The following is a 27,591-nucleotide window of genomic DNA, read 5'->3' on the forward strand; positions in this document are numbered from 1 at the left end:
TCCTCCTCTGTTCCCTGTCCTCCCTGGGAAGAAAACCTCATCCCTCTCCCGAGAGAAGGTCTGTAATAAAATGATGTGGCTTGGGCACTGTCCAGCCCCACCCAGGAGGCCCTCTGGGTTTCAACGGCGGAATTCGTAGTTCTCCTTCCCCTCTTCCCCCACCTGAACCTCACCCTGGGTTGAGACCAGGGATTAATTCAAAGTTCCAGGATGCAGTTCCCACTTCGAAATCAGGCTGGGGAATGGACTAGGGTGTGGAAGATGGTGCCCTTGCTGGGTCCCAGTTGGGCGCTGGAGTCTGACAGTAGCTTTCTTCTTAAAAAACAATCAGGCACACGTATGGCTTCCTGGGCTATTGGCCAAGCACCTGGCCTGTGTGAGGCCCTGTGCCAGATGCCCTGAAGGATCCTGTAAAATGCACAGTGTAACCCTGTTATGTAGATGAGGAAACAGGCTCAGAGAAGTTATGTGGCCCCCTCAGGGTCACTCAGCTACTCAAGGCAGGGCTGGAGTTCAACCCCCTGCCTGATTCTGAGGGTCTTTTCCTCATCTGCCACTGGGTCAAGCAACCAGCAGATCCCTTGGCGTTATGTTTGCAGGAAATAACATCCCTTGAGGACTTTTGGTTTTTACTGAAAAAGGGCAGTAAATGACCCAGTGACTCAGGAACAAGAGAGATACAGATGAGGAGATGAAGGCTGGAGGATCCAGTGACAGAAGGGGTCTTAACCGGTGGTCCCAGGCAACTGCCTTGTGTCCAGGCACTGTCCTAAGTGCTTTGTGAACATTCAAACGATCAAGTATTTCCTAAGAGCAGTGATGACCACAGCGGGTAGCCTGGCCCTGCACACTTCCATAGATTTCGCCAGGAAAGAATTTCACTTTCTCTTTTTCTCTCTTCCTCCCTCCCTCCTTCTTCCCTTCCCTTCCCCCTTTTTCCTTCTTCTCTCCCTCCCACCTTTCTTCCTCCCTTCCTTCTTTCTTTCTATTCTAACTGCTGTGGGGATGAACAAGTTTACTTAGATATTTGTGGGGAGCTTCACATCTATGAAGAGAGCTCAAGAAAACAGTTGCAGAAATGGCATTACAGGGTCTCAACAAACTTTATGTTGTTTTAATTGTATTCGTTCTCATTCTAAATATAAAAACAAGGTATACACTTTGTGAAGAATAAAAACACTTCAGAGCATAAAGTGCGGATAAAGGAAATTGAGGTAGCGCTGGTAATAGTTAACGGTTTCTACAATTTCTGCACGTATATATGGATATAGATAGTATGTTTGTGTCTGTGTACACATAAAGCTGTGGAAAATGCATACATGCAAACCATAATATTATATCCATATTAATTAACTAATCTGCACTTTTCACAACATGGTCCTATCAGATGCAGGTTTGCATTATGCCTTTCTAACTTAGCACCAAGTTGTGAACATTTTCCGCATCAGTGAGCATCCTTCCCCCCCAGATTTCTAAGGATGACAGATTCACTGGGCATGTGTTGTGCCCCATTTAAGCAACTCCCGGTTGTTGGGCATGTATAGGTAGTTCCGTGTCTCTGTTGCCGGCAACGGTGGGAAGGGGCATCTTTGCAGCATCTCTGACGGTCCCAGGGTGTCGGGTTAAGGAAGCGGAGAAGTTGGAAACATATTTACTGGTGGGGAAGAGGCATCAGAATTAGAACACAGAACCCTGCGCATGTCCCACCCCAGCCTGTATCCCATTGGCTGGCTCTGATTGGCAGATGGAGTGGCCAATAGCCATGTGCTCATGATGTCACACCCCACCCCCATCCCCAGGTCCTAAGGTGGGAGTCTGTAGATTTTCTCCAGGACCCTCCACCTTCCCATCTCAGGATGGCTGGGCTGGGTCCCTCCCTTGACTGTGCCCTCCAGCCAGTCCCTGGGCCCCTTCCAGCCTAGCCCGTCCCTATAGGGACTCTCACTCCCCCTCACCTCCTTGTCCATCTGGTCTTGTCCTCCAGGTCTGAGGTGGACAGTCATATATACCGATTTGCCCTATGGGGAGAAATTAGGGAAAAAGTCAGATCTGGAATCCATAGGAAACTGTGAGAACACAGGAGAGTTCTGGGTAGACGAGGGATCAGCCGCTCCTTGACAAGACCCACATCCCTAATGGAGATGATGAATCTGGGGGCTTAACCCTTACAATGAGAGTCTCCAAAATTCCCCACAGTTTAATATATCTGAGGTCTTAAGGTCACTGGAGGAAGATGCTGTGTGGTGGGGTATGGGGGAGGGAAAAGAGGCTAAGGATACCTGGGGAAGGTATTGGTACTGCCTGGCCTGGCCTGATTACTGATGATGACGGTGATGGTGATTAATTTCACACCTGTTATATGCCAGGCACTATGGTAGATGATTTCTAGAAATTATCCTCAACCCTCCCAACAGTTACATGAGGTACTTTAACCCTACTTTGTGGTTGAAGAAACAGGAGCTCTGAGAGGTGATGTCACTTGCCCAAAGTCACACAGCAAGACAATGACAGAGGCCAGTATTCTAAACCTGTCCTCTGTGACTCCCAGTCCCCTGCCTTCATGCCAGACTGGAGACCTCAGACTGTGAAAAACATGGGACCTCTAAGGGGAGTGGAAGACTGGAGATGTCAGGTTGAGGATGGGGTCATGCCTGGCTGGAAGTCTTCTTCTAGGACGTTAGACGAAGAGGTGACCCAGACCTCCTGGAAACACTCAGCCTCCCTAGAGTTTATCACAACCAGTTTGGAATTGTGCATTTAATAATGATAATGTTAATAATATCAGACAAGATTCTATTGAGCGCTTGCTATGCGCCAAGCCTTGTTCAAAACCCTTCCTCAGGACTGCCTTACTTTGTCCCCTTGGCCGATATCCCTGTGGTATTGATACCAGTATTAGTCCCCTTAACAGATGGTAAAATAAGGCACAAAAGGGCTAACTTGCTATTGTTGGACTGATGTTCAAAATCGTACGCTTGCTGACAGAGAGACCTTGCAGGGATCACAAATAGCCTCAATGCTGAAATGCTAAAAAAACGAAAAGAAGAATGTATCTTCTTAAATCTTCGCCATCCTCACCACACCATCCGCGTCATCACATCACCACCACAGTCACCAGCGTCACCCCGACATCATCAGCCTCACTGTTATCACCAGCGTCACCGCTGTTCGTAAACACGATGACCAGTATCACCACTGTTCTTACGATTCCCTCCACTATCATTGTCGTAACCACCATCGCCATCCTCTCCGTGACACTGCCGTTTTTCACATCTGCTCCCGTGGTCCTCACCCAGGGCAATTTTGGCCCCCATGGGACCAGTGTAATGCTTTTGGTTGTCTAAACTGAGGGTGAAGGTGGTTGTTGCTACAGGTGTCAAGTGCGTAATGGCCAAGGACACTGCTAACATCCTACAGTGTGAAGGACACCCGTCCCTTCCTCTCCCCCCCCCCCCCACTAAAATGATTATCTGGCCCTAAATACTGCTGAGGATGAAAAACTTTGGTTTAATTCAGCCAAAAACACCAATCCTCCCTTCATCCTCTGTGATGTGTGTCTAACCCCCAAACAGCTCACCCTCTGGGGAGCTGTGACTCTTCATATTCTCCAAGGGGGGCTGGGAGGATCTGAAAGGAGGAATGGGCGGCTCCAGATCACCCATCCAGCTAGAGGCAGAGCTGGGATTTGAACCCAGATTTTAATCATCCCACCATGCAATTTCTTCCCCTTGAATAGATGACCTCTGCTACCTGTTTCCCCAACTCCACTTGGTAAGTGATGACCATCTACGAGACACATGGTGGATGCTTGACACACACCCCTGTCATTCTCACACCTGCCCTTCTAGGTGGGCCTTCAATATCTACACTGTAAACACAAAGAAAAGATGTCACTGAATGAAACCCCAGTGCTATTTATAGGCATGGCTGACTCCAGACCCTCTCCTCTCTCTTACAGGCCCCTGGTGCTTGAGACCTATTTTTTTTTTGCCTGGATGATACCTGACAATCCAGTTCCTAGCTGGTCCCTTCCCCCTCTGGCACTGCCTCCCCCTCTCAAGGGTGTGTGAGTCCCCTTGAGTCCCAGTCCCCAGCCAGTGTCCCACACTGGGCCAGGGTGACAGGTACCTAGTGGAGTAACATCTGATCAGGGTGAGGGTCAGGACCGCACAGAACTGGACACAGCCCAGAATTGTCACTATGATGAGAAATACCACCGAGGATCCTGAGATGGTGAAACTTCTGCGCAAAACAGTCGGATGCCCTAGAAGGAGAGGATGCATGGAGGTCAGGACCACCATTGGCTTATCCCTTCATTCATCCACACATCTGTTCTTTGAAGATTTATCAGCACCTGCTATGTGCAAAGTGCTTTTCCAGGTACTAGGGGCTTCAGCAGTGAACAGAACAAATTTCCTTCTCTGACAGGGTACACATTCTAGCTGGGAGGTGGACAGATGACAATTAAGCAAAGAGATGTCTAATTTCATGGCAGGCAGCAATATGTGCTCTGGAAAAGCATGAACCCACGGAAAGGGAGAGAGAACGACAGGGTAGGGTGTGCTGGTGACACAGGGCCAGGAACTCATTCCGCAGATATTCATTCACTGAGCACCAACTGTGTGCCAGGCACCATGCTAAGCACTGGGGACAAAGAGCCATCAAAGAGTTTGCCCAGCCTCTGTCCTCCTGAAGTTTTATGCTCCAGTGGGGGTTGAAAGGCATGAATTGGGCTGTCGCACACACACAAAATGGTGTCTGTTTGGTGCTTAGTAAAGATTGCAGAGTGATGGAGATAAATGTCTCCACCCCTCATTCAGTATCTGCTCACGTCATTCTCTGGGAGGAACCAGGCTGGTGGCTTCTCACGTCCTGTCTGATTTTGTTCTTGCAGCAACTCCACCACACATGACCCTTATTATCTCTACACTGCAAAGGGGGAACTGGGGCTCAGAGAGGTGAAGCTGCTGCCCCTGGTTCGTGCAGATGGGCAGCGGCACAGCTGGGATTTGGACTCAGGTCACTGGGTTCCAGCGCCCCTGCTCTTCCCTGCCTGCATGCCTGCACTCTCGACGAGCATGGCTGTCTCTCTCCTTGGTGTGGATGATTGGATGTGGGGTTGCTGAATGCTTTCCCCATTTATAGATTCCTTCCTAACCCAGTCTCAGGGGCCACACCCACTGGCAGATCTCTACTGCCCCTGCACCACCTCCCCTGGCATCTTTCCCCTTTCCCCATCTTAAAGCAGCCCAGGGGATCTGCGGAGGGCACAGGCTGGGAGGTCAGACTGCCAGGCTTTGAGTCCTGCCTCCTCTGCCAATGAGAACTGGACCCCTGAAAAAATCACCCAAACTCTCTGTGGCTCCATTTGGTCACCTGTAAAGTGGAGGTGACACTCATAACAGTCAGTTACTCTATAGCGAGGCTGGGAGGGTCACACAGGTTAGAGTGGTGGCTGCTGGCACGGAGTAAGTGCTCAGTAAATGTTGGCTGACCTTATCTCCCTGGAATTCCCCCCAACCCTGATCTGAGGACTCTGGGGGCTTCATAATGGAGGTAGTTTGGACTCAGACCCAGGATGGGGGGTTTTCTCCCGACCATTGTGAGGATGGCATTGCACGGTGGAGAAAGCATTCCTGATGACAGGCACCACCTAGGCAAATGCATAGAAGTGGGAAGATTTGGAGTGTGTGGCGGGCAGCTGCTGCACTCACAAGGCACCTGGACCTGTACTTCATCATACAAGGTCAGTTGGGTGATGGCGTTCTCCACGGTGCATCTGTATCTACCCATCTGGTCCCAGGTCAGACTCGGGAGGGTAATGTTTTTCTCTGAGAAGCTCAGGAGAGAGCCGTTGTGGAGCCAGCGGTACTTGGATTCTGGTATGGAATAGGCAATACACTCCATCTCCACCTGGGAACCGATCTCAGCACACAGGACTCCACTGAAGTCAGTGGGAGAGGTCCTAAGTAGCATGTCGTAGGGCCCATCTGCAGAGACAGGGCAGGACCCTGGAACTATGATTCTGACCAATGCGGGGGGAGCCCCTCTCCTTCCCTCCATCCACCAAGTCCTCCCCCAGCTGGGAGGGTGCCCCCACTCTGAACCCCAAGCAGATCCCCAGACCCCCCCAACCGCCACCGCCAGTGAAGGCAGCTGGGCCCACAACAATGACAGTAATAATAGTGTCTCTGTTATGGAGACTTAGAAGCAAGCATCACACCCACTGCACATCGGACACAGTTCTAAACACTTCCCACGTTCACACACGCGCTTAAGTCCCACACAACCCATGTGACCATGGCCACTCTTGACCCATTTCATAGATGAGGATAAGGAGGCTCAGAGGAGAAGATTAGGGATTCACTAGCTCCCTGTTGACCTGCAAAAGGAATAAACAAGTACCAAGGCCTGGGAGAAATTTCCCTGAACAGCTGCAGCCTTGGTTCAAAACCTCTGACCGGTAAGCAGTGTTTAAAGGTCAGAAATGGTCAGCTCTGTCACCTGTGGCTACTACCCGTGGGTTAGGAAATCTAAAGGACCGCAGGTGTTGTCCAGATTTAAACGTGAAAATGATTGTAGACTTGGGATGTTTCCCAGCTGAAAGAGATGAAAGAGTTGGATAAATGTGAACAGTCCTGGAACGTTACAAAGAATCTGAGTTCACTGCATTTCTAAGTTCAACGTCTTCGATTTACAAGACCTGTTTGAGAATTTGAGCAGGTCTTATGGGGTTGCCAACTTGCCTTGGTGGACAGCAAAGAGGTTGTAAATTAGAGAGCATCTGTGAAAATTTAGTTTTAAAATCAAACTCTTTAGGGGAGTATTGTTAATTCTATCCCAGTGACAGCAAAAGTGAGAGTGATTTTACAAAATTTACAAGAACAGAATAAAACAATCAGTGAGCTGAATTTGAAGGCTTGGGAACAGTTGGGTTTTGAACTTAAGAAATGAAACGTCATTTTAAATTTTTTTAAAAAGTGTTTCCATTAAATTTAATGGGAAAATTGTGATGTGTTTCATCTCAACACGAGATACTCAGATAATTTTCACATCTAGAAAAATATCAGTTGAATGAAAACGTGTTTATATTAGTAATAAACAGCAATTTGAAAGTAAACAAATACAGCTTGTATATAAAGTGCAAAAAAAAAAAAACCAGAAATGAAATGTCAGTTCACGAAACAATTGGTTGTAAGCAGTCCCTTCTTTACACAAAAGCCAGATGTCACAAATTCACACTATTTCTAATCTGAGAAGTAGGGATTAGGGCCTCCATTTTAAACTGAGTGGACCAGGGTTCTGAGCAGTGAGGATGCCTCTGAAGTTCAAGAGTTAAATAGCCAGACTTGGGATTTGAACCCAGGGCAGCTGTCTGCGGGGTGGCTCATGCCATACTCTGTATTTCTGCCTGTCTTGTTGTCAGGTCCCTGCAAGACCCTGAGCCCACCCCTGGCTTCACTCCCATGACCCCAGAACACTCACAGGCCACTGTCACAGAGATCAGTTCACTTTTCTGAATAATCTCTGGTGGGAGAATTTCAATCCCACACTGAAGTGGGGAGTCGAAGCGGCCAAACCTTTGGATGATGAGGGTCTTGTTGTCCGGCAAGATGGTCATCCGGTTATTGCTGGACACCTGTACATAATTCACATACCACTTGATGTGGCTGTCATTGGTGTAGCAGGTGGCCGCCACGGAATCCACGTCTTCTACTGCAGAGGTGGTGTTGACCGAGATTTGCGGTATTTGCAACTCTGAATGAAGCAGGAAGGAAAAGATTAGGGGCTGGGTATGTTGGAGAGAAGCTAAGAATTATAAGATGGGATCTGGAGTCTTGGCAGGAGAGCATGCCTAGGGCTGAGAGGGACAGAGAAGCAGGGAATGGGCATGAGGCAGTCAAGATGGGGGAACTCTACTGAACCCTTCTTCCAATGCTCTGAGCCATCTCTAGGGCTCCACTGTAACAACAGTGAGTTCTTACCATAGGCATGTGGCCTGATGGTTGTTTCTGAACACCAAAGCCAGGACACCCCCGTCCAAGGAGCCACAGATAGAATTTGGAGTGAGAAGTAGTGTTTGCTCTTCATAACAATTCCTCCCATTATCCTCCCATTCCCTTTACAGACACTTCCCCCAACTTTAAAAGAGACCACAATGGTAGATACTACCCCCATTTTACACGTGAGAAAAGTGAGGCTTACAGAGGGAAGACAAAGGCCATGTGGTATATACAGAGTCAGAGGTAAACAAAGGCCTTCCAGTCTTCAAAATCCACACTGTCCTGCCCTAACCCTGTGGAGCCCCCCAGGAGCTGTCTGGAGTAGGCAGAATTCCAAGATGGCCCCATGATCTCCACTCCCTGGTATAACCCCTGTGTAACCCCCTCCTCTCAAATGCGGGTGGGACTCTTGACTTTCTTCCAGCCGATAGAATATGGCAAAGATGATGGGCTGTCACTCCCATCATTAGCTTTTGTTATATATGGTTCCTTCTCAGCAGACTAGAGAGATACTTTTGTTGACCTTGAAAAGACAAAGAGCCATGATGTGAAATCCTGTGGACAGAGTCACACATGAGCACACAGCCCTGGCCAACATTTTGTGAGTCTCAGCACAGGAAATGGCGAGCCATGCCTGGACTTCTGACTCACAGAAACAGGCGTTCTTTTAAGCGGCTAAGCTTGAGGCTATCTGTTACGCAGCAGTGGATAACTAATACACTGACAGGGAAACTGGAGCCATTGAAGTTTGTGATGGCCCCATGTCTGGGAAGAAGCTACACTACCATCCACCAAGGTTCCCAGTGTCACCTGGAGGCAAGTGGAGACTGGAGAATGTGAGCTTCAAGAAACATCCAGGTCCAGGTCCAGCTCCCCTTGCAGTCAGGCAATGAGGCAACCTGCCAACTCACCTCGAATCCTGAGCCAGCCAGTTGCTCTCTGGATCCCGTTGATGGTGTCCAGCCTCATGGTGTAGTTTCCCACGTCATTTAATTGCAACCTCCTGATCTGCAGGGTACCTGTACTGGACACCCTTTCCCGGCCACTGTACATGGGCCCATACTGCTGGGAATGAGATGTGGTGTTGTAGCTGAGAATCATATTTCCTTCAGTGTCATCTGGCCCCCGATGCCAGCTATACTCCTGAGTGTCCTCAGGGGCGTTCTCGATGACCAGGCGGCTTGAATATGTTTCTACTCCTATGAGTGAGTCTGGGGCGATGTACATTTGGCTGGAGGCCTGGTAGATCCCACAGGCCAGGAGACTGGCTGAGGAAGACAACGAGAAAAAGACACACACACACACACACACACACACACACACACACACACACACACACAGAGATTTACACCTGTAGGCAAAGTCCACGGAGACACTTGTGAAAAAGCCAAGGGTTTCTGGCACCTGAAGGACTACCCAACCTGTCCCATTCTCTCCATCCCCTCAGCCCCTGCTCCATTCTTTTTTCTCATCCTTTTCCATCCTGGACTCCTCCCTGGACACTCAGCCTCCAATCCATCCTCATATGAAAGTGTTATGGATCCTTATGAAGCCCCTCTGGTGACCCTACTGTCCCCCCTGCTCAGGTATCTTCCAGGGCTCTCCAGTGCACTCGTGATGAAGTTCAAACCCTTAGCATGGCTTTTGAGACACTCTGGGAGAGAACTGCTCTTTAGGACCCACGTAGCCTCTTTTTGAGTCACATTTACCCTACCCTATAACCCCATGTTCTGTCTTAGTAATTCATTCATTCATTTATCAGACAACACAGCATCCAAGCTGTGTGTCCCAGTGACACTTACAGTCTTCTTGACCCACCATCCTCTCTCCTGGCTTCAGGCTTTTGCACGTGCTCTTCCCCATTTCTGGCACACTGATCCCTGCTCTCTCCTCCCCATCTCCATCCTCCTTGTTGACTCACTTCCTTGTCTCCAGCTCCCATGAGCACAGGGTGGAATCCAGCAGGAGTGCTCAGAATCTGGGTGGATAAAATTCCCCCAAGACTGTCTACACTCATCTTTGATGTAGCATCTAAGTTCGATGGAGTGAACATGAATGTGGGTGGGGATCTCTTGTCACCTAAGTCATGGGTAGGCACCTGCTGCTCTGAGGACCCTAAGCCTTGGCTTCATGGAGGAGGCAAAGGCAGCTGAGAGTCCCTGCTCCAGGGCTCCAGGTGTGGACTCCAGAGCTGTCTGAGGACAATATCCCTGGCCACCATGGAAACATGAGAGTCATGCACATCAGGGAGAAGAAAGTAGAGGGTCCTGGGGGAAAGGGAGGGATTTGAAAGGGGTCCAGCTGGGGAGATGTGGAGAGGATCGGGGCAGTTGGGGAACCCAGAGGAAGTGATTTCTGGGAGTGGACATGGGGGTCCAAGTTCATCACTCCTTGAGGTAGATAGAGATGAATGCTTTGTGTGTGTGTGTGTGTGTGTCTCTGTGTGTGTGTGTGAGAGAGAGAGTCTTGGGCCAGCTGTGCCCAGATGTGTGAGTTCATGAAAGTCCTGGTGAGGGTCCTGGGTCCCTCACTTCTCCTGTCTCTCATCCTGCTAGCCCAGCGCTCTTACCCACAAGGACCAGTTCCCTCCAGAGTCTGCACATGGGTCTGGAAAGGTCCATGAGTTGCTCTGGTCCTCCTGGTGGAGGGGTCTCTCTAGCGATGCGGCAGCCTCCTGTGCCCTTTTACAGAGCTGCGTTGTCTCAGGCCTAGAGCTGTGTCTCCACCCCCTTCCTTGCTCAGGGACGGACTCTGAACTCAGGGTGGGAGGGGTTGGGGAGGAGACACTCTGCTGAGTAGGTCATTATCTTTAGGACTTTATGCCCGCAAGGAAGGACCTTGGACCTGTGGCAATTTAGGATATCAATGACCATTATGGGGAAATTTTGATATCCCCAACCTAGTTTGCTTAAAACTGATTTGGACCACTTGTGAACAAAAAAAAGAACAAACAGCATCACTTATCGCCTAGTTATACAAGCACTAAGTGAATGCCTGCTGCAGAGGCCCACCAACAGTGCCCCCTGAGAGAAATTCAGGATGAAAAAAACAGGATGAGGCACCCTGTGCTTTGGATAATCAGGGCCCTAGATGCATAGCTCAGGAAGAATGTCAATGATCCCAGACTTTTGCATCTTCCATACATAAAAAAGCACTAAAATCACTAACTTGAGATATCTGTTCTTCGTGATGAGCAGTGATCTCTTAACAAGATACATGCTTGACTACACATATTTCCCAGCCCCAAATATATACTCACCCTTCCCCAACCTTTTGGAGCAGTTTCTCAGAGATGTCTCCAAGGCTATAGTCCTCAGGAAGACCTTGAATACAATTTAGGCTCACAACTCTTATATTCTGTGTTTTTCTTTAAGTTGACACCCTTTAATTTATTTTTTAATAAATTTATTTATTCATTTACTTATTTATTATTTATTTATTGGCTGCATTGGGTCTGCATTGCTATAAGCGGGCTTTCTCTAGTTGTGGAGAACTGGGGCTCCTCTTGGTTGTGGTGCACAGGCTTCTCATTGCGATCACTTCTCTTGCTGCAGACCACAGGCTCTAGGCATGCGGGCTTCAGTAGTTGTGGCACATGGGCTCAATAGTTATTGCTCATGGGCTCTAGAGCTCAGGCTCAGTAGTTGTGGTGCACGGGCTTTGTTGCTGCACGGCATGTGGGATCTTCCTGGACCAGCGCTCGAATCTGTGTCCCCTGCATTGGCAGGCAGATTCTTAATCACTGCACCACCAGGGAAGTCCCCCAACCAGGGAGCTTTTAACTCTATGTTTGTTAACGGGCTGAACCAGGACCTCCCTCTTATCACAAAAAGGACCAGGATGGGATGGGAAACTATGTCCAAACTAGATTTAGCTAATCCGACAAATCAGCTCTCTCACACTCTAGAGGAGTCACTTAAAAGGAAGACCACCAAAATTCTTAATCTTCAACTCCAGCAATTGAAGACCCCTCAATGAAAGCAAAACCCTCCTGGTTTCTGCTATTATTGCAAACAGCCAGGGCACTGGAAAGGATTGTTATAAATTAAAGGGCTTGGGAACAGTTTCTCAGAGCTATCTGGGATACTGTCTCCCAGGATGCAATCCTCATGTTGCCACAAAGAAAACTTAACTCATTAAAAAAAAAGGGGGGGGGGAGCTTAAGTAGCCTTCAGCTCTCTAATCAGCCGTTCCATTGTCCTCCCAATTCTCAGCGATGGGGCTCTGAGGAACTACTGGGGCTCTTCCCAATTCTTCTTTTTAAATGGTTTGGAGAAACATCTCTCCAGATTGGGATTAAACCTCTCTGGTCCTAATTGACACTGGAGACTCACACATGGTGCTCAACCCCACCGCTATAAAACAGCCCCTGCCTCAGAGTATTAAAACCATTCAAAGAGTGGGAGTCTCTAATGGACCTGAAGAGATTCCTGCCTCTGAACCTGTTCCCTTCAGTTTAGGTCTTTTGAGACATACTCACTTTCTCCTTAGTTCTTCCACCCCTACCCAAAGATATAACAGCTGAGACTCCTTACAGAAGTATCATGCTGTTATATCTTTGTCCCAAAGGGGGGACATAATTCTAGAATTTGACAGTAGTCATCACAGAATCCAACCAGGTGAATTAAGTGACCCTTTTGAGGCAAGAGATACACAGGTCCCAGGCAGAGCAGTTGAAGTCCGTCTCTTGTGGACAGATAATCAAAGATAAAGATATTGACAGGAGCAGGGAGGGGCTGAGTCCTCCCTGGATAAGAGATAAAGAGACCACAGATTTCCCATTCTCAAGGTCAAGGAGACCTTCCTAACCACACATGAGCAGAAAGGCTCCTCAGGAATCAAAAAGAGAGTGAGCGCCAGCCCATAATAAGTGGTGTCAACCCTCCCATAGACCTTTTCACTGGAATCCGTCTTGGTTAAGTGATGTGCACGCACAGGGGAGGACCCTGAGTTATATCAAGTGCGGACTCAGAGCCAAGCAAAGCAAGATGACGGGCCAGAGGAAACTCAGAAGAACTGCCCCACTTAAGTGATTTAACCTACCACAACGGCACAACTGTCCCTCTGAGCCCACTCGTGTGTGTCTATTCACACGTGCTCTTTTGCCCCTCCTAGTAAACACGTTACTTGGTTCACTACTTTCTGTCTCTTTTTTGAAATTCATTTCTACAAAGCAGACAAGCCAGGGCCTTGTCATTGGCCACTGTCCCTGGTGGTCCAGTGGCCAGGATTCAGGGGTCTCATGACGTGGACAGGCTTCAATCACTGGTCTGCAAACTGAGATCCTGCTTTAAGCCACTGTTGCCTGAGGCCACCCCAGATCACCTTGACATCTTTTCTTTGTTTTGTCTCTGATAGTACTAGAGTTGATCAGCAACACTGATCATGAGTCCCTATTGAATCAGCTGCCACCCTCCTTATGGGCAAAATCTGCAATCCATATTGGCAAAAGTCACAGCACATCTCCTATCAAAATTCAAATAGATCCCTCAAAGTTACTCCCCAGAATTAATCAATATCCTATAAGTCAAGAAGTCCTTCAAGGTTTAAAGACCATGATAGAAGATTACAAGGCTCAAAGCCTCATTATTGCTTTACTAGCCCCTGCAACACGCCCATTTTGCCACTGTGAGTACCTAAGGGCTGAGGATGGAGGTTTTTCCAGGATCTTCAAGGAATAAACAACACTGTTTATCCCTTGACACTGTTATTCCTAACCCTCATATGTTATGGGCATCCATTCCCAGTGGAAGGATGTTCTTTATTGTAATTGATTTGTGAAGTGCAACCCTAGGATTCCAGTTGATGAAGCTAGCCAATACCTCTTTGCCTTCACTTGGGAAGAAAAAAGTTTGCCTGGACAGTAATGCTTCAGGGGTTTAACTGAGAGTCATTTCTCACAAATCCTGAAGGCTAATCTGGATGCTATAAAGTTTTCTAAGGGATCTACTTTGTGGCAATATATGGATGTTTGCTTCTTTGCTCTCCTGAAGCTTCTTCACACACTAAAGAAGACAGCACCCACGTACTAAAGCTGTTAGCCTTAAAGGAACATAAGGTTGTCAATGAAACTAGAGACACATTGAAGATGTTTAGATTGTGCTTGAAGGAGGCTTGCATTCACCTGAGTGTTTTGTACTCACCTGCTTAGAAGAGGCTTGCTGAGTGGGATCAGAATCTAACCTTCTGGGGTCCCCAGAGAGCAGCCCCTACTTCAGTTCACAAGAGGATCTGGGGACTTCCCTGGTGGTGCAGTGGTTAAGAATCTGTCTGCCAATGCAGGGGACACGGGTTCAATCCCTGGTCTGGGAAGATTCCACATGCCGTAGGGCTTGCACCACAACTTAAAAAAAAAAGAAGAAAAAAGGAAGATCTGGCAGCTGTGACAGGCCAGGACATTGTCAGGTCTCTGCAGAGAGAGAAATACATCATCATTACTATTATAATTGTTAATTGCTATTAACACTATATTTTATTATTTATAATATAAATTATATTAGTATTATGTATTATTATATTATATATTATATGATAAATCTGTATAATAATAATAAATATAATTACTTGATATATTTATAGAATTACTATTATGTATTAATACATAAATATATAAAAATAAATTATATAACAGTATAACCTGTATATATAATAATCTGTGTAGTAATAAAATGCTACCTTACATGATATAATCATGGCTAATGTTCCCCATTTTCCTCAGTTCCCCACTCATTTTTCTCTCTCCTCTCACTTGAGTGGAAGGTGGTAAATGAGGAGAGGATCCTGAAACTTTTGTCGAGTGATTTGTGTTTCCAGAGGAGGGACTCAGCTCACAGAAAACAAGGGGAAGGCTTTAGAGCGATTTCTAAGTCATCACCAAGAGCACCTGGGGAGACCTGGGAGAGGGCACGCTGCTCTTCTCAGAAGCGGCTGTTCTGCACATTGAATATTCTGCTGGGACACATTCACATCCTCACCTCAAACCTGCACCCCAGACACCTGGCGAGGGCAGGACAGGGGGAGGGTTGCTGACATCCGCACAGTCTTCTCCGGGAACTACAAACTCCCTTGAGGCAAATTCAAGCCTGCAGCCTGGAGTTCCTACTCCTGAGCACAGCCCTTCTAGAAATTCAAGGACCCACACAATACAAGAATGCTTCGAGCTGAATTCTTCACAATAGCTACCTATTCTTATCCCTGATATGCAGTCCTGGTCCTTGTAGCTTTGAGAGACTTGGGATCCTTTATGTTCCATTTCTCTGGAGACTCCCGATTCATTCACAGGGATTCTAACCCACACAAACTGAATCCCCAGCCTGGATACTGACCGTCAGTTTCCTAATAACCCAAGTTTAATATTAAGGTCAAATATCCACTCTCTAAGTCTACATTTCTCTGTATAACATCTGGTTAGTTGAAATTTTACTACTAATTATGTTGGGGCACACTAGCAAACATTCACAGAAGCACATTTCTCTTTTTCTCTCACTAAGCGAAAGATGTTGGGAGCCTGGTGTTCCTGTGACTCAGAGGAGAGTCAGACAAGGGAGCTGGGAGCCTGTGGCTGGGGCGGGTGGTCCCAGTCTCAAATCTTCACGGTTTACATCCGGAAGAACTTCTCTAGGCAGCTCACAGTCCCGAGTCTCTGCTAACAAGGACTAGGGTCCCAGTTGCATTCTCCTCTGGGAATTACTGTACACAAGAGCCCTCCCAGCTTTTCCTGGGTCCCTCAGATGCAATCTTGCAGTGACCTCTCCTCGTTTGATGGCTCCAGGCGGTGACAGGCAGAAAACCCTGCCCACTCTGTTCCGTGTTCCCTGTGCTCGCTGGGGAAAAACCTCACCCCTCCTGCAAGAGGAAAGCCCCTATATACATGACGTGGCTTGGCCACTGTCCAGCCCCATCCAGGAGGCCTTCAGGGTTTGAACAGCAGAACGTAACTGCCCCCCCAGTGGCTTCCCACCCCCAGACCAGGGCTTAATTCAAAGCTCCAGGAGGCAGTTCTACTTCTAAATCAGGCTGGGGAATGAACTTTGGTGCGGAAGATGGTGCCCTTGCTGGGTCCCCACTGGGCGTTGGAGTCTGGCAGTAGCTTTCTTCTAAAAAACAATCAGACACACGTATGGCTTCCTGGGCTCTTTGCCAAGCCTCTGGCCTGTGTGAGGCCCTGTGCCAGGTGCTCTGAAGGATCCTGTAAAATGCAGTATCTCCCTGGTTATGGAGATGAGGAAACAGGCTCAGAGAGGTTATGTGGCTGCATCAAGGTCACTCAGCTACTCAGGGCAGGGCTGGGATTTAATCCCCTGCCTGATTCTAAGGGTCTCTTCCTTATCAGCCACTGGGTCAAGCAACCAGCAGACCCCATGGCCATGAGTTTGCAGGAAATAACATCCCTTAAAATCAAATAACATTTTTATTTTAAAAATAAAATAACTTTTGATTTTTACTGAGGAAGGGGAGAAATGTCAGTGACTCAGGGACAGAAAGATACAGATGAGGAGATGAAGGCTAAAGGACCCCTGCCCATTTTTCTTTTTGTTTGTTTCCCCAAAATTTTAAAAACAGCTTTTACAAAGTGAGGCAAAATTTACCACAAATGAAATACACAGATGTGTACAATTCCATGAGGCTTGACAAGTATGTACACTTGTATAACCAACATCCCAAGCAAGGATACAGCGTTTCCCATCACCTTAGAAAGATCCTTAGAAAGATCTGGGTGCCCCTTCCCAGAGAGTCTCCAACTCCAAGAGCTGCTACTTTGTGATTCCTATCGCCAGACATTGCTTTTCCATGTCCTTGAACTTTATATAATTGGAGTTACATAAATTGGTGGAATTACAGAATTGAAACCAAATTCTATTAATTATAACACATAATTACATTCATGTTATTAATTAATAATGTAATATATAATATGAAATAATATATTCTAATTAATGATATATTATATAATACAGAATGATAAACCATATAATATATTAATAATACACCTGATAATAGAATTAATCAATAATGCTGTTATAGTAAGATGGATAATACAATTAAATCATGTAAGTTATAAATTCTGTAAACTGTAATATGTTTAGTTGATTTATATAATTGAAATCTACAGTGTGCCCTTCTGTTTCTGTTTCCTTCTTTCACTCAGTATTGAGCGTTTTGAGATTTGTCCATGTTGTGTGTACCAGTATATCTTTCCATTTTACCGCTGAGTAGGATTCCAGCGTGTCGCAGTTGTTTACCTCTTTCTCTGTGGATGTACATTGGGTTTGTTTCCAGTTTTTGGAGGTCATGAATAAAGCTGCTGGGGACATATTTGTCTGGGTGTGGAGGTACGTTTTCCTTTCCCTTGAGTTTTGGGAGGCAGGACAGAGATGGAGACAGTGAGGTCAGAGTCACATTGGGCAGCTTGAGGGTCCCTGGGATTCCCACCCCCCAGGGAGACCAGCATCCAGCTGCAGTCAGAGACATGGATGGGCTGGAGCTCAGGAGGAAGGTGGGGACTGGAGGTGGACAGTGGAAAACCTCAGGGGGTCCAGTAACCCTGGCAATGAACACTGGCTGTTGTGGGTTGAATTGAGTCCCCACCAAAGATACATTCAGGTCCTCACCCCGATACCTGTGAATGTGATTGTATTGGGAGGTAGGGTCTTTGCAGATGCAATCAAGTCAATATGAGGCCAGGCTGGACATGTGGGGAGAGGCTAAATCCAGTGACTGGGGTCCTTATACAAACAGGGACATTTGGACACACGTAGGGAGGAAGGCCATGTGACAGAGGAGGTAGAGATTGGGGTTATGCTGTCACAAGTCAAGAAATGCCAAGGATGGCCAGCAACCACCAGAAGCTACAAGAGGCAAAGAAGGAATCCTCCCTAGAACATTCCAAGGATGCATAGCCCTGCCGAAACCTTCATTTTGGTCTTGTGGCCTCCACAACTGGGAAAGAATGCATTTCTGCTGTTTTAAGCCACCCAGTGTGTGGTTATTTGTCACAGCAGCTCTAGGGAACAGATGCATTCACTAACCACCCACTGTGCATCCAATCCTCACATATCCTGTCACATCCAATCCTCTCTGTGTGTCTTTAGAGGATTAGCTCCATCCCTCTGTCAGGAGGCTCAGGTGAGCTGCTCAAAGCCACACAAGGCAGCAAGTAGAGGCACCAAGTTGAACCCAGGTGCTAGCAGAGGTCTTAACCCTGGGGTCCAGGGACTGCCTTGTGTCCAGGCACTGTCCTAACTGCTTCATGAACATTCAAACAATCAAGAACTTTCTAAGAGCAGTGATGACCACAGGCACCAGGCTGGCCCTGCACATTTCCAGAGATTGGGCCAGGAAACAGTCTCTCTCTTTTTCTTTCTTCCCCTCTCTCTCCTTCCTTCCATCCTTCCTTCCTTCCATTCTAACTGCTCTGGAGATGAACAAATTTGCTTAGATAATTTGGGGCACGTCCATGAAGAGAGTTCAGAAGAGAGTTCCAGAAATGGCATTATGAGGTCTAAACTAACTTCATGCTCTTTTAACTTTGTTTGGTTTCTTTCTTTTCTTTTCATTTTTTTTTGCAAATTATAAGAACAATGTATACACTTTGTGATGAAATTAAGCCACTTCAGAATATGCAGTCAAGTGCAAAGAAGGAAATTCAGATAGCACTGTTGAAGTTAACACTTTCCACAATTTTTGCAGAGGTGTGTATATATGCGTACATATATGCATACATATGTGTGTGTGTGTTGTGTGTGGTGTGTACACAGAAGCCCATTGAAAACACATACATATTGTACTATTATATTTATATCAATTAACTATATCTGTACTTTTCACAACATACACTTATCAGATGCAGGGATTTTGTTGTTCTTGGTTTTTGGCCGTGCCACAAAGCTCGCGGAATCTGAGTTCCCCAACCGAGAATTGAACTCGTGCCGAGAAAGTGAAAATCGCCGAGTCCTAATCAGTGGACGGCCAGGGAACTCCCATCAAATGCAAGTTTGCATTACGCGTTTCCAACTTAGCACCACGTTGTGAACATTTTCCGCATCAGTAAGCATCCTTTCCCCACCAGATTTCTAAGGATGACAGATTGACTCAACACGTGCTGTGCCCCATTTAAGCAATTCCTGGACGTTGGGCACGTGTAGGTTGTTCCATTTCTCTGTCATTGACAATGCTGGGATGGGGCATCTTTGCAGTATCTCCGATGGTCCCATGGCGTTAGGGTAAGGAAGTGGAGAATTCGAATCCTGTTTACTGATGAGGAAGAGGCATTGGAATTAGAGCCCAGAGCTCTGCGCATGTCCAGCCCCAGCCCGCATCCCATTGGCCTGTTCTGACCGGCAGAGGGAGTGGCCAATGGCCACGTGCCCATGATGTTGCCCTCCCCTCGCCCCCCCAGGTTCTAGGAGGAGTTTGTAGACTTTCTCCAGGAGCCTCCACCTCCCAATCTCAGTGTGGCTGGGCTGGATCCCTTGCTTGACTGGCCCCTCTAGCCAGTCTCTGGGCCCCTTCCACCCTAGCGCGTCCCTATGGGGACTTTCACTCTCCCCTCATCTCTTTGCCCATCTGGTCTCGTCCCCCAGGTATGAGGTGGACGGTCATAGAGGCTGATTAGCCCTATGGGGAGACATTAGGGAAGAAGTCAGACCTGGGATCCATAGGAAACTGTGAGAACACAGGGGAGTCCTGGGTAGATAAGGGATCAGATTCTTCTTTCCAAGCCCCACACCCCTAATGGAGATGATGAATCTGGGGGATTAACCTCTACAATGAGAGTCTCCAAAATTCCCCACAGTTTAATATCTCTGAGGTCATACGGTCACTGGAGAAAGGTGCAGTGCGGCAGGGGATGGGGGAGGGAAAAGAAGCTAGATGTACCTGGGGAAGGTATTGGTACTACCTGGCCTGGCCTGATTACTGATGATGATGGTGATGGTGATTAATTTCACACCTGTTATATGCCAGGCACTATGGTAGATGATTCCTAGAAATTACCCTGAACCCTCCCAACAGTTACACGAGGTAGGTACTTTAACCCTACTGTATGGATGAAGAAACAGGAGTTCTGAGAGGTGATGTCACTTGGCCAAAGTCACACAGAAAGACAATGATAAAGACTAATATTCTAAACCTGGCCTCTCTGGCTCCCAGCCCCCTGATCCCACGCCAGACTGGAGACCTCAGACTGTGGAGAACGTGGCACCTCTAAGGAGAGTGGAAGAGTGGAGATGTCAGGTTGACTCCTGGCTGTGAGGAGGATGTCATGCCTGGCTGGAGGGCTTCTTGAAGGGTGTAGAAGAAGACGTGACCCAGACCCCCTGGAAGCACTCAGACTCCTCAGAGTTTATCACAACCCGTTTGGAATTGTGCATTGAATAATGAAAATGTTAATAATAATAGACCAGATTCTGTTGAGCGCTTACTATGTGCCAAGCCTTGTTCAAAACCTGCCGTCAGGAATTCCTTACTTTAACCCCCTGGCAGATAGCCCTGTGAGGTTGGCAAACTAAGGTACAAAAGGGTAACTTGCTATTGTTGCGTTGATGGTCAATCCTGGAAGCTTCTCGATCTAGAGATCTTGCAACGATCACAAATCAGCTCATATCACAATACCAAAAACATGAACAGAAGAATCTCTCTTCTCAAATCCTCACCAGCATCACCACACCAGGACACCGTCACCACCATCGTCACCACTGTTCTTACGATTCCCTCCACCATCATTGTTGTAACCACCATCACCATCCTCTCCGTGACACTGCCGTTTTTCACATCTACTCCTGCGGCCTCAACCAGGGCAATTTTGGCCCCCATGGGACCTTTCTAATGCCTAGAGTCATTTTTACATGTCTAAACTCGGAGTCATGGTGGTTGTTCCTATAGGTACCAAGTGGGTAAAGGCCAAGCATACTGCTCAGCAGTGCACAGGACAACTTTACCCACCACCACTGGAATGATTATTTGACCCCAAATGTGGATAGTGCTGAGGTGGAAAAACTCTGGTCTACACTGTGCCTGTGATTAATGCTAATCCCTTCATCCTCCATGATATGTGTCTAACCCCCACATCACCCTCCAGGGCAGCTGTGCCTCTTCACATCCTCCAAGTGGGGCTGGGAGGATCTGAGAGGAGGAATGATCTGCTCAAGATCACCCATCCAGGGGCTTCCCTGGTGGCGCAGTCGTTAAGAATCCGCCTGCCAAGGCAGGGGACACGGGTTCAAGCCCTGGTCTGGGAAGATCCCACATGCCATGGAGCAACTAAGCCCGTGTGCCACAACTACTGAAGCCCATGCTCCAGAGCCCATGCTCCACAGCAAGAGAAGCCACTGCGATGAGAAGCCTGTGCACCGCAACGAAGAGTAGCCCCCACTCTCTGCAACTAGAGAAAGCCCCTGCACAGCAGCGAAGACCCAATGCAGCCAAAAGTAAAATTAAAAAAAAGAAAAAAAAAAAGAAAAAAAAGAGATCACCCAACCAGCTACAGACAGATTTGGGATCTGAACCCAGATTTTGATCATCTCTCCATGCAATCTCTTCCCCCTCCACAGTGGACCTCTACCTGTTTCCCCAACTCCACTTGGTAACAGGTGACGACCATCTACCAGACACATGCTGGATACTTGACACACACTCCTGTCATTCGCACACCTTCTCCCTTCCCTTTAGGTGGACCTTCAATATCTACACTGTAAATACAAGGAAACTGGGCTGAAAAGGAGTCACTGGATGAAACCCCAGTGCTATTTATAGACATGGCTGACTCCAGACCCTCTCCTCTCTCCTTCAGGCCTCTGATCCTTGAGACCTATTTGTTTGCCCAGATGATCCCAACAATCCAGTTCCTGGCTGGTCCCTTCCCCCTCTGGCTCTGCCTCGCCCTCTCAAGGGTGTGCTGGCCCTTGAGTCCCATTCCCGGTCCACACCCGGGGCCCAGAGCGACAGGTACCTGGTGGAGTGACATCGGATCAGGGAGACCGTCAGGACTACACAGAACTGGACACCACCTGCAATTGTTACTACGAGGAGTAAAACCACCGAGGATCCTGAGATGGTGAAACTTCTGCGCACAACAGTCGGGTGCCCTAGAAGAAGAGGATGCATGGAGCTCAGGACCACCATTGGCTTATCCCTTCATTCATCCACACATCTGTTCTTCAAGGATTTATCAGCACCTGCTATGTGCAAAGCACTGTTTCAGGTACTAGGGGCTTCAGCAGTGAACAGAACAAATTTCCTTCTCTGACAGGGTACACATTCTAGCTGGGAGGTGGACAGATGACAATTAAGCAAAGAGACGTCTAATTTCATGGCAGGCAGCAATATGTGCTCTGGAAAAGCATGAACCCACGGAAAGGGAGAGAGAACGACAGGGTAGGGTGTGCTGGTGACACAGGGCCAGGAACTCATTCCGCAGATATTCATTCACTGAGCACCAACTGTGTGCCGGGCACCATGCTAAGCACTGGGGACAAAGAGCCATCAAAGAGCTTGCCCAGCCTCTGTCCTCCTGAAGTTTTATGCTCCAGTGGGGGTTGAAAGGCATGAATTGGGCTGTCGCACATACACAAAATGGTGTCTGTTTGGTGCTTAGTAAAGACTGCAGAGTGATGGAGATAAATGTCTCCACCCCTCATTCAGTATCTGCTCACGTCATTCTCTGGGAGGAACCAGACTGGTGGCTTCTCATGTCCTGTCTGATTTTGTTCTTGCAGCAACTCCACCACACATGACCCTTATTATCTCTACACTGCAAAGGGGGAACTGGGGCTCAGAGAGGTGAAGCTGCTGCCCCTGGTTCGTGCAGATGGGCAGCGGCACAGCTGGGATTTGGACTCAGGTCACTGGGTTCCAGCGCCCCTGCTCTTCCCTGCCTGCATGCCTGCACTCTCGACGAGCATGTCTGTCTCTCTCCTTGGTGTGGATGATTGGATGTGGGGTTGCTGAATGCTTTCCCCATTTATAGATTCCTTCCTAACCCAGTCTCAGGGGCCACACCCACTGGCAGATCTCTACTGCCCCTGCACCACCTCCCCTGGCATCTTTCCCCTTTCCTCATCTTAAAGCAGCCCAGGGGATCTGCGGAGGGCACAGGCTGGGAGGTCAGACTGCCAGGCTTTGAGCCCTGCCTCCTCTGCCAATGAGAACTGGACCCCTGAAAAAATCACCCAAACTCTCTGTGGCTCCATTTGGTCACCTGTAAAGTGGAGGTGACACTCATAACAGTCACTTACTCTATAGCGAGGCTGGGAGGGTCACACAGGTTAGAGTGGTGGCTGCTGGCACGGAGTAAGTGCTCAGTAAATGTTGGCTGACCTTATCTCCCTGGAATTCCCCCCAACCCTGATCTGAGGACTCTGGGGGCTTCATAATGGAGGCAGTTTGGCCTTGGACCTAGGAGGGTAGGGGGTTTTCATCTGACCGTTGTGAGGATGGCATTGTATGGTGGAGTAAGCATTCCTGATGACAGGCATCACCTAGGCAAATGCATAGAAGTGGGAAGATTTGGAGTGTGTGGCGGGCAGCTGCTGCACTCACAAGGCACCTGGACCTCGACTTCCTCGTACAGTATCAGGTGGGTGACAGGGTTCTCCACGACACATCTGTATCTACCCATCTGGTCCCAGGTCAGACTTGGGAGGGTAATGTTTTTCTCTGAGAAGCTCAGGAGAGAGCCGTTGTGGAGCCAGCGGTACTTGGATTCTGGTATGGAATAGGCGATACACACCATCTCCACCTTGAAGCCAATCTCAACAGACAGGACGTTGCTGAAGTCCATGGAATAGCTCTTGAGCAGGACACTGTAGGGCCCATCTGCAGAGACAGGGCAGGCCACCCAAGGTATGCTTCTGACCGATGGGGGGGTCCCTTCTCCTTCCCTCCAACCACATGAAGTCCTCCCCCAGCCAGGAAGTGCCCCCACTCTGCACCCCAGGTGGACCCCCAGACCCACCGCATACAAGGCAGCTGGGTCAACAACAATGACAATAATAATAGTGTCTCTGTTATGGAGACTTAAAAGTAAGCCTCACGCCCACTGCACACCAGACACTGTTCTAAACACTTTACATGCTCATACACTCCATTCCCACAGAACCCATGTGACCACGGCCACTCTTGATCCATTTCACAGATGAGGATAAGGAGGCTCAGAGGAGAGGGTTAGGGATTCACTAGCTCCCCGTTGACCTGCAAAAGGGATAAACAAGTACCAAGACCTGGGAGAAGTTTCCCTGAACAGCTGCAGCCTTGGTTCAAAACCTCTGACCAGTAAGCAGTGTATGAAGGTCAGAAATAGTTGACTCTGTGACAGTCGACAGCTCTGTGACCCGTGGCCACTACCCATGGGTTAGGAAATCTGAAGGACGACAAGAGTTATCCAGATTTAAACATGAAAACGATTGTAGACTTGGGATGTTTCCTGGTTGAAAGAGATGAAAGAGTTGGATAAATGTGAAGAGTTCTGGAACATTACAAAGAATCTGAGTTCACTGCATTTCCAAGTTCAATGTCTTCGATTTATAAGACCTGACTGAGGATTTGAGCAGGTTTTGCTGGGTTGCCACCTTGCCTTGGTGGGCAACAGAGGGTTATAAATAACAAAGCATTTCTGAAAAGCATAATTTAGTTTTGAAATCAAAGTGCCTTTTAAGGGAGTATCCTCAATTCCATCCCAGGAAAAGCAAAAGTGAAAGTGATTTTGCTAAATTTAGGAGAACTGAAGGAAATGATCAATGAGCCGAGTTGAAAGGATCGGGTTATGTCAAGTTTTGAAAACTTAAGAAATGAAATGTTGATTTAAGAAACAATTGGTTGTAAGCACTCCCTTCTTTCCGCCAAAGCCAGACGTGCATAAATTCATACTGTTTCTAATCTGAGAAGCAGGGATTAGGGCCGCCATTTTAAACTGAGTGGACCAGGGTTCTGAGCAGTGAGGATGCTTCTGAAGTCCAATAGCCAAACTTGGGATTTGAACCCAGGGCAGCTGTCTGCAGGATGGCTCATGCCACACTCTGCATTTCTGCCTGTCTTGTTGCCAGGTCCCTGCAAGACCCTGAGCCCATCCCTGGCTTCACTCCCATGACCCCAGAACAATCACAGGTAACTGTCACAAAGATCAGTTCACTTCTCTCAATAAAGTCTGGGATATATTCCATCGCACACTGAATTGGTGAGTCGAAGCGACCAAAACTTTGGATGATGAGGGTCTTGTGGTCCGGCGAGATGGTCATCCGGTTATTGCTGGACACCTGTACATAATTCACATACCACTTGATGTGGCTGTCATTGGTGTAGCAGGTGGCAGCCACAGAATCCACGTTCTCTACCATGGAGCTAGTGTTGACCAGGATTTGCGGGATTTCCAACTCTGGGTGACACAGGAAAAGAAAGGTAAGGGATTGGATCTGCATTCCCAAAGCTCTGCTTCTCTCCGAAAAGGGTTTCAGGGTATACTGGGGAGAAGACTACTGTAAGATGGGATCTGGAGTCTTGGCAGGAGAGCATCCCTAGGGCTGAGAGGGACAGAGAAGCAGGGAATGGGCATGAGGCAGTCGAGATGGGGGAACTCTACTGAACCCTTCTTCCATTGCTCTGAGCCATCTCTATGGCTCCACCGTAACAACAGTGAGTTCTTACCATAGGCATGTGGCCTGATGGTTGTTTCTGAACACCAAAGCCAGGACACCCCCGTCCAAGGAGCCACAGATAGAATTTGGAGTGAGAAGTAGTGTTTGCTCTTCATAAAAATTCCTCCCATTATCCTCCCATTCCCTTTACAAACACGTCCTCCAACCCTAAATCCCTTTACAAACATGTCCTCCAACCCTAAAACAGACCACAATGGTAGATACTACCCCTATTTTACGCATCAGAAAACTGAGGCTTACAGAAGGAAGACAACGGCCATGTGGTATATATAGAGTCAGAGGTAAACAAAGGCCTTCCAGTCTTCAAAATCCACACTGTCCTGCCCTAGCCCTGTGGAGCCCCCCAGGAGCTGTCTGGAGTAGACAGAATTCCAAGATGGCCCCATGATCTCCACTCCCTGGTATAACCCCTGTGTAACCCCCTCCTGTCAAATGCGGGTGGGACTCTTGACTTTCTTCCAGCTGATAGAATATGGCAAAGATGATGGGCTGTCACTCCCATCATTAGCTTTTGTTATATAAGGCTCCTTCTCAGCAGACTAGAGAGATACTTTTGTTGACCTTGAAAAGACAAAGAGCCATGATGTGAAATCCTGTGGACAGAGTCACACATGAGAACACAGCCCCCACCAACACCTTGTGAGTCTCAGCACGGGAAATGGTGAGCCATGCCTGGACTTCTGACTCACAGAAATGGGTGTTCTTTAAGCTGCTAAGCTTGAGGCTATCTGTTATGCAGCAATGGATAACTAATACACTGACAGGGAAACTGGAGCCATTGAAGTTTGTGACAGCCCCATGTCTGGGGAGAAGCTACACTACCATCCACCAAGGTTCCCAGTGTCACCTGGAGGCAAGTGGAGACTGGACAATGTGAGCTTCAAGGAACATCAATCCACAAACCTCCAGGTCCAGCTCACCTTGCAGTCAGGCAATGAGACAACCTGCCAACTCACCTCGAATCTTGAGCCAGCCCGTTGCTCTCTGGGTCCCGTTGATGGTGTCCAGCCGCATGGTGTAGTTTCCCATGTCATTTAATTGCAACCTCCTGATCTGCAGGGTACCTGTACTGGACACCCTTTCCCGCCCACTGTACATGGGCCCATATTTTTCAGAATGAGAGATACTGTTGTAGCTGATAATCATATTTGCCCCAGTGTCGTCTTCACCCCGGTGCCAGCTATATTCCTGAGCGTCCTCAGGGGCGTTCTCGATGACCAGCATGCCCCACCGATCTTCCACTCCTATGAGTGGGGTGATGTACATTTGGCCGGAGGCCTGGCAGATCCCACAGGCCAGCAGACTGGCTGAGGAAGACAAAAAGACACACACACACACACAGACACACACACACACACTCAGATTTACAACCCAGACAGTGATCCACGGAGACACTAGTGAACAGGCCAAGGGTTTCTAGCTCCTGAAGGACTACCCAGCCTGTCCTATCCTCTCTGCCCCTCAGCCCCTGCCCTGGTCCATTCTTTTCTCATCCTTTTCCAGCCTGGACTCCTCCCTGGACACTTAGCCTCCAAGCCATTCTCACATGAACGTTTGTGGATCCTTATGAAGCTCTACTGGTGACCCTGATCTATACCAGTTCAAGTATCTTCCACGGCTCCTCAGTGCTCTCATGATAAAGTTGAAACCCTTAGCATGGCTTATGAGACACTTTTCGAGAGAACTGGCCTATAGGGCCCATGTAGCCTCTTCCTGGATCACATCTAGCCTACCCCATCACCCCACGCACTTTCTTCGGCATTCGTTCATTCATTCCTCCATATATTCACTTATCAGAAGACACAGTATCCATGCTTCGCGTCCCAGTCACACATAAAGCTCTTCTTGCTCCGCCGCACTCTCTCCTGACTTCAGGCTTCTGCACAAGCTCTTCCCCACTTCTGTACACTGCCCCCTGCTCTCCCCTCCCCATCTGCATC

General features: G+C 48.1%; 2 protein-coding genes across 2 annotated transcripts; both read right to left on the bottom strand.

Annotated features, from left to right (window-relative positions):
• Positions 1-3,158: 3,158 nt before the first annotated feature.
• On the bottom strand, positions 3,159-10,624 carry LOC130838139 (carcinoembryonic antigen-related cell adhesion molecule 18-like). The gene is made up of 8 exons (XM_057710897.1): positions 10,573-10,624; positions 8,915-9,271; positions 7,486-7,758; positions 5,715-5,990; positions 5,207-5,258; positions 4,172-4,264; positions 3,578-3,627; positions 3,159-3,367 (listed from the first exon to the last, which is right to left on the bottom strand). The coding sequence occupies exons 1-8, from the start codon at positions 10,622-10,624 to the stop codon at positions 3,159-3,161; spliced, it is 1,362 nt and encodes a 453-aa protein (XP_057566880.1).
• An 8,894-nt stretch (positions 10,625-19,518) lies between these two features.
• On the bottom strand, positions 19,519-26,917 carry LOC130838140 (carcinoembryonic antigen-related cell adhesion molecule 18-like). Its single transcript, XM_057710898.1, has 6 exons — positions 26,608-26,917; positions 25,165-25,371; positions 23,541-23,816; positions 21,929-22,087; positions 20,657-20,782; positions 19,519-19,619 (listed from the first exon to the last, which is right to left on the bottom strand). The coding sequence occupies exons 1-6, from the start codon at positions 26,915-26,917 to the stop codon at positions 19,519-19,521; spliced, it is 1,179 nt and encodes a 392-aa protein (XP_057566881.1).
• Between the last annotated feature and the right edge of the window lie 674 nt (positions 26,918-27,591).

This window comes from Hippopotamus amphibius, chromosome 16 (assembly GCF_030028045.1).
Source record: "Hippopotamus amphibius kiboko isolate mHipAmp2 chromosome 16, mHipAmp2.hap2, whole genome shotgun sequence".
NCBI lineage: Eukaryota > Metazoa > Chordata > Mammalia > Artiodactyla > Hippopotamidae > Hippopotamus > Hippopotamus amphibius.